Source organism: Pteropus vampyrus, unplaced genomic scaffold (assembly GCF_000151845.1).
Source record: "Pteropus vampyrus isolate Shadow unplaced genomic scaffold, Pvam_2.0 Scaffold108, whole genome shotgun sequence".
In the NCBI taxonomy this organism is placed as follows: Eukaryota; Metazoa; Chordata; class Mammalia; order Chiroptera; family Pteropodidae; genus Pteropus; species Pteropus vampyrus.
The window spans coordinates 3,394,720-3,402,729 of NW_011888889.1; the positions used below are offsets into that span (position 1 = coordinate 3,394,720).

General features: G+C 33.0%; 1 protein-coding gene across 1 annotated transcript in view; it reads right to left on the bottom strand.

The window, feature by feature from the left end:
• Nucleotides 1-7,408: 7,408 nt before the first annotated feature.
• Nucleotides 7,409-8,010, bottom strand: part of TUSC3 (tumor suppressor candidate 3) — a 167,299-nt gene continuing 166,697 nt past the window's right edge. The window contains exon 10 of the mRNA XM_023533687.1: nucleotides 7,409-7,442. Within this exon, the coding sequence (XP_023389455.1) occupies nucleotides 7,424-7,442 (19 nt within the window). The 3' untranslated portion in view covers nucleotides 7,409-7,423. The remainder of the gene's footprint in view (nucleotides 7,443-8,010) is intronic.

Sequence of the window (8,010 nt, forward strand, 5' to 3'; positions counted from 1 at the left end):
TGATACATAAATGTTATTTGCAAAATCTGGCCTCAAACTCCAATTGTAGTGTCTGTTCTGAATGAACTTTAGGTCATGTAAAACTACTCAATGGATTAAGATTTACAGATCAAGTGATACCAAGGGAAAGGCATTAAAGAAATTATTATGATCAATTATTACTCTTCCATAAATGGTATTCCAATACTAAATTGAACAGTCTTTGAACAAGAAGTGGGAAATTAATGTGGGTTTTAATAACAGATTTGAGAATGTGATAAGTTAAACATAGTTCAGAATTAAGTAACTTTCACTATCGAATACCATTCTGTTTGGAAAAGAAAGCTTTCTTCCTGCTAGCACATGTGCTGTCCCGATATTTAACTTAATATGCCCCTATAGGCTTTTATAATTCCCATTCTTTATTGAATTTCATAGGTACAAAATAAATAAATTCAGTGGATGCGCACCAGTTCCTGTCTGAGAATATAGCTGTAACTTCCAACTAACAAAGTTCTCTATGGTCTATTATTTGGATCTTAATGAAAATTAGATAGCAAAGCCTAAAGAGGAACAACAAAAAGTTTATTGAACTGACTAAATAACTGTGTTTTTAAATCCTTCTTTGTGTAGTACCACTGAACATAAAAAATTCGGGTTTGAGAGTTTGAAAGCCCAGCAATGAGCTCTTGTTTTAATCTTTAGCTTTCGGCTTTTAGTACTTATGTCAGACAAAATTAACATTTCCTAATTTACAGAATTGTGAAGAAAAAAAAAATTCACATATGCAAATGCACTTTATAAATTAAAACAGGATATACAAATAATAATCATTAGACTCCTGTATTTGGTTTTCAAGAAAGCTTCACTGAGTCACTCATATTAAGGTAACTAATCTTTATCTAGATTCAGAATGAAGTTTGGATAGCAAGCTTTTCCATACAACACAAGGGGAGAATGGCCATAGTAGGTTAGTTTTGTGATTACAGATATGGATTCCTGGATGACACCAATACAGTTGAAGAGGAATTAATTCCTAGCTCTGGTGTGCTGCTTCCATTACCTGATTCCTTTGAGGCATGTTGATTTAGGCATGTTTGCTTTCGATTTATAACCTGGGAAGAACCTCCATTTCCCAGGTCAGGCATCCAAGTTGTAGGTACTGTTCATCCAGTTCCCTGTCCTATACACCTTTATCTAGTTATGATTAATAAGAACAAAACACTATTTGTAACCATACACAACCTTTATACTGGAACCGCAATAAGTTTCATTTTTCAGTATACAACATTTTCATGCATATACCTTATCACTGTACAACCTAAAGAATTTATTAAGATACATTTCCCTTACTAACACTGTAGTTTTCTTTACTAATGAGTGAACAGTTCTAACGCATGGATTCATAATTACATTGTCATTTATTTCAGTCCTACAGCATACACTGAATATAATATGCTTGAAAAAACATTTCAATGTTTCCTTTGTTCTTTCCAGTGCTAATATTAAATTTAACCATCCAATTCTATAAATTAAATTTACTAGTAAGTCACACATTTAAAAAATTTTACAAGAATAAGCTAGGTTATCACAAGAAAACAAGGAAATGAACATAAGAGTTGAAACTAGTATGACAGGAACACTATCTTCATGGTAAACATTCACTTTATGGAAATCCCACTTGGCTTCATTTAATTAAAAAGCTGAAAAAGAAAGAAAATTATTATGCACTTAACAAAATATGCTTTTTATTCCATTCTAAATTAGTACATATAAATAAAACAAAAATGTCATCATTATATTAATCCATCTCATTCTAATTTCTATATTAGGTTAATTTCTATGAACTAGTTCCTGTAATGGGGTCAAGGTTGTGGTGAGAACAGGGCAGGTTGGGATAAGATGCAAATAAAAATTTGAACTTTTTAAGTTTGAGTTTAACACCCTATTTTTATGAGCCACTCTCACTGCTGGCTAGATCAGTAGTTAAATCAGCATTTAAGCTGGTAATGTAGGGGAAGTAAAGGGGAATGGACTGAAACAAATATTCAAAGTGGATCATTTAAATGTCCTAAAGAAAATATTTTTTTTCTCATCATTCAATATATAATTCATTTACTTATGTAAAATAAACACTTGATTTTAAAATAAAATTTATAACTTCATTATATGGAACAGCCAAAAATATATACACAAATCATAAAAGTATTATGAGATTCTGCTGTGTTACAACATATACATGCTTGTATATACAGAAATAAAGTAAAAGGTATTTTTCTTTTAGTTATATTGTAAGCAAAAGCTTTTATCTATGAACAGCTATATATTTAAGTTTGTAAAATAATGAAGTCAATTTAAATAACATTTACTAAGTTTTTGTGGTATCTGTAACTTTCTGCTAACATGTGACAAGTTTAAATCTTAACGTAACTGTAGGGCATGAGACATCAATTTTTAACTAAATATCAAAACAAAAATGAAATTAATGAAAAGCCATATAGTTGGAAAACTAGTAAGTTTAATATTTGGATGTTTAAATTATATATCTTAGGCATATATTTCTTTGTCTTTCTGAACCTCAGTTTCCTCATCAGTGAAAAGAACGCTTAGTTTGGATGATCTCCAAAGTTCTTTTCAATGCTAATAGTTTATGATCTTGGTGATACTATGTTAAAAGTAAATATTTAAAAGATTTTATTATAAAATATTTGTTATATATTTAAAATGTTATATGACAAATTAAAATATAAAGTATGCAATACAAACTAAAATAATTACTCAGTGCATCTGTTCCTGGGTAATTATTAAACTGAAAGACAGAAATCATGTGTTGAGAGATCTAGAAGCAACAAGACATTGCTTCTAGTTTTCAAGAAAAGTTATGATTGGGGTATGGCAAGGGTAACCATCTCCATAAAGAATGTCAGCAGTAAACTTCAGTCAAAGCATTAAGTTTCAGTTGTTCAATCCACACAATCCTTAATAACACTAATGGCGAAGCAGTCAGATGTGTCATGTGTAAATGAACTCTTTGGCATTTTCTGCCTTCAACAATAAATTTGCCCTGAAGATAAAGCTAACTGAAGAATGGGAAATAATGAAAAAAGAAAACTTGATCATAAAATATTTTTAAACTATAATTAATCTTGGAAAAATTATAACTTAAAGAAACTGAGGATTTATAGTTTTCTTTTTTCTTTTTCTTTTTTTTTTTTTACATAGACTGGTCTGAACATTTCAAGCTATGGAGCACTAAAGATCCCCTTTTAGCATTGCTAAAAATATTACCACCATAAAGTCAAAAATAGTAATTTGACCCTTTATGATTGTTATACTTCCTAACTTTTTTGGAGCTAGAAAGGTTAAAAAGGTTTTATGATTTTTAGATTTTGCTGCATTCAGAGAGCAAAAGGATCTTTGTATTTTCTTAAAATTAAAATAGACTAAGAATCCTGTTTCCAGGCTATTTGTTCACACTAGAGATTTTTTCCAAACTGAAATACTTATTTTTTAAAAGCTGTTATAAAACCTTTTGTTTATATTTTATTATGAAATGACAAGTATATAGTCTTGAACTGATCTATTAATCGTCCTACAAAAGGATAAGTCTAATTAGAGTATTTCTTATTCTTTTACATTTAAAATATTTTTCATAAAAAGGTATAAAAATTCTTTACAAATGTTTCTTCAGACAGTAGAGAGACTTAAAGCACAAGTGTCAAAAATGTTAAAATATTTCTCAGAAAAGTATGAATTATTATTCTCTAGGTCATTCAGTAGTTCATGTTTGACTTTTTATTTCCATTTTATAAATAGTAAATGTCTAAGGTATGTTTCAGTATGAATATTTTATATTGACTTCATCACTCAAGAGAATAAGTCCCTCATTTCTATTAAGGGTCTGACATATATATTTTCCCCACTTTTTTACCTTTATCTGTCCAATAATTTTAATGCATAATCTACAGTTCTTATAGATTTGTGCTTCCAACAGTGCTTAGATATTACCTTGCCTAACAATGCTTATCATAAAAACATATAAAATGCTTTTGCATCATACTTAAAAACTGTCAGGAATACTAAAAACTGAATTGTATCCCTCTTATTTGGAATGCACTTTTCAGTGTTGCAGTCTGTTTCATCAGAGAGGGAGAAGCTGCCTTGGGTGCCTCCATCATCTTCTGTCTGGCCTTCCCTCCCCGCTCTGTCACGACCTCATTACTGTTCACGGTGTTCTGCACATACATAACAGTGACCACCATGACTAGCATTTTATGAAGTGGGCACATGCACGGTCAGCTTTAACTCAAGTAGTAATATAAGATCGAAGCTACTTGGCAAGGGTAGTGAATTATACACAGGGAGGTTAGCCAGCAGACCAGAAACAGCCAAATATGCCCCCAGAAGCTCCCCCTTCACCTAACCTAAAGGGATGCAACTATTCTCTTTTGGTCTGTGTATCTTGATTACTGCTTACAGTACATCAGGGATGCAGAGGGGCACTGTGTGTACAAAGAAGGAATGAGACAAGGATCTCAAAAACACTTCTGTCTTTAAGACTGGCTCTCTCCTAATTGCTCCCCACAACAGCAAAGATTCAGGATTTAGATAAAAATGCAGTCCTTGATTTGCTGACGAATGACGTTCTAAAAGTTCATTAACAAATTTATTACTTAAAATAACTTTTTGTAGAGAACAGAGTGACATACTTGGTATGACGGCAAGTCAGAGTGTTACAGGAATTTAGAAACAAACAAGCAAACAAAGCAAAACTCTGACTCTGAGAAGAAGTAAAATGAAAGGGATGGCAGCCTAGGCTCAAGGAGCTGATCGAAGAAAGGTACTAAAGTATAAAAACAGTTGGCACACTTTCTGTAAAAGGCCAGAAAGTAAATATTTCATATAATTTTCACATCACAAAATATTTTTTTCCAATGATTTAGAATTGTCAAAACGGTTCTTTATGTGGCCCACAAAAATGGGCAGCAGACGACACTCGGCCCACAGAATAGTTGCTGACCCCTTCACTAAACCATAGGGAACATTGAAAGCTGTACTATAAGAAAAAGAGATGGAACCAAACTTAAAAATTTTAAGGAGATTTATGCAATGGAATTATTACACAGCTAGTAAAATCGTATTGTAGAAGAATAGTTAATGGTACTGAAACATGCTCATGATGTATAGAAAACAAAAAGCAGATTATAAAATATGAATGATATAATCTTTTCCTAGGTTCGAAATATATGCAAGCTAAACCACTGACATTGATAACCTGGGTGTTGGGATTATGAAAATTTTATTTTCTTCATTTTGCTTATCGATATTTTCTAGAAGGAATGTGTATTCATTTTTCCTTCCCTTTTGTTTGTCATTAATGGATTTTGATGAAGAAGCAACATAAGCTGCATATCTTAAAATAATTCTGCACTAGTCTAGAATAAGGGATGGCTTATGGAGACAATGATTACATATAGGGAAATAGGAGGCTAGGTCAGAGTCTGAAAAGACATGTGCATCAAGTAACACAGCAACAGTCAGAATGGAAAGTGATGAAGGCCAAAATGACTCCAAGGTTTCTATCCTGTATGACTGTGAGAATAATAGGAAAATGGGCAAAGAGGACAAACGGGTGTGTAAGGAGAACTGAGGCTGGTTTTGGGCATGCTTCGGGTGAGGCGTTAAGATCAGGATTTGACAAGTATATTGGGACTGAGAAGTAATCCGGAAGGAAAAAGGAAAGTGCAAAAGTGGCATGTTACAAAATCCACGGAATGACAAGAGACCTCTGCATTTGCTTACTGGGTGGTCACTGGAGATGCGTATTATGTGAAGTTTATTTGTTCCTTTTCCTGCAAAATATCTGAACAAGTACCAAATAGTGGTTTGTGTTTTATTTTTGTTTTTACTTATCTTGAATTATTCTTTCTGTTCTCGGGTTTTTTTGTTTGTTTGTTTTTGTTTTTTTTTTTTTTTTTTTCTGGAAAACATGATGTGCACAGTGCTCTTGCATAAATGAAAACCGTCCAGTTGGGAGCTGGTTAAATTATCTGCTGAGATCTTCAGCTGGACAGAATTTCCTTGTGTACGGTTTTTGTTCTCAAACAAGAGGAGTCAGGGAGAACTAGTGGTTACATAAGGGCACTCCGTTTCACAGAAATCATTTATGTGGTTAAGGGGCAGCTGCTCAGATTTCATTTTGGTATCTAAAAAAAGTGCAGAAGAGAGGAAAAACTTTGCTCACAAAACCTTTCCTCCATATTCGTAAGTCTTCTACGGGGATGCAAAGCAAAAATAATGATGGCTGTTAGCAAGACCTCATCAGACAAAAGTCTTGGGCTCTTTTTTGTAACAGAAGGTTACTGAACCCAGAAAAGTCTTTATGTTGGATGTAAATGATCTTTTAAAAAGGCCCAAAGAAATTTAGGACCTTATCAGGAGTAGAGAGAGATCTTTGAAAATGAAAACTTCTCCATATCTGTAGTTACACAGATATGCTGTCGAGTGTACTGCTAAGGCCACTTCTGTAGTCTCCACGGAGGGACACACTTAGAGATTGATGAGATGATCATTAATAACTAGGCATGGTTAGAAACACAGATGCTGGGTTGGGAGAGAGGGACGAAGCCAGTATGGGGGGTAAAAGGCTGAGGTAAAGACAGGCGCTGTTAGGCCATAGGAGCCCCCCTGCTGCCTATGGGTGGCTGGAGGGTGGTTTCTGCCAGACTGAGAAAGGTGTACGTTTGCAATGGAAGTAACCCTATAGAGCTACATCAGATGTGTGTGTCTGTTCAGACTTTGTGTTCCGGAGTTTGAGAGGTTAAATTTGTGCAGTGCAAAATCAAAAAACCTGGATTTTGAATTTCTATAAATCATACTTCAGATTTATGTAGAGGTTCCTAGTATCTATTTCTGAAATTATCGGATATTGATTTTAAAACGTTTTAGTACGTGTTTAGAAAACTTGTATTTCGTTTTTACTATCTTGGATATTAAAGTTTATGTTGTTTCCTTGTGGTAAAAGGGACTTGATTACAGTTTTCATAGGCAGAATTAAATATATTTGTATCAATAGTTCTAGTTCTGCTTTCCGACCTATGAAATTGTATTTCGTTTGGAGTGGAGTGCATATGTATGTATATGAATATTATTTTAAAAATATACTGTTTGTCAAATGGTTAATTCCATGTGTTAAAGTCTATAGTTGGAAATTTTTATTTAAGGAATTGTACCTGTACCAGCAAAGTACTAACATCGTAAGACTGGAATATGAGATCTCATAGTTAAAAGTTATTTTACATTTGTGAAAGAATAGTTTGCTATACTTATGAGATAAAAGTTATGGTCATTATTTGAGACATGAGAAAAACTGAGGATCAGAGAAGATTAAAAGACTTGCCTGAGGTTATAGTTTTAAAGTGCCATTGGTCCAAATCACATCTTCTCACTCAAAGTCCAGATCACTTTCCAAACAACACGAAATATAATATGGAAAAAATAGTCCTTAAGATTCAATTTCCATATGTACAATATTATTATAAGATTTAGCAGTGTATTCTTCAGATAAGACAGAGGATAGACAATGGTGCCTCCACTGCACTATAGCTCTTCTCTGACTTATCTTTAAATCTTTGGTCCTTTACGTCATTCTTCAAGGCTGGAACTCAGTGAGAAAGGCAATCCTAGTGAAATTTTTATCAATGCTATGTAGTGTTGGTTGATTACTACACTATTTCTATATTATTTTACTATTTGTACAACTCAAGACTATTTATATTTTCCCTCCTGATGAAAGATCTGTATCTGAGATGTAGAAATAATTGTGATATTGCTATACACTGTACATCCTGGGATTTTTGCCTTGCTCTATTTGCTAATATATTTTTCTCAAAATTCACATGAATGTCTTTCATTTCTAGCAGTTATTCTGCACTTTCTCTTACTAAATGTCAATCTATTTTTTGTTATTCATCATCTCAAAATAACCAAGGTCATGATTAATTACAAGTATCTTTGTAAGACAATGGAAGG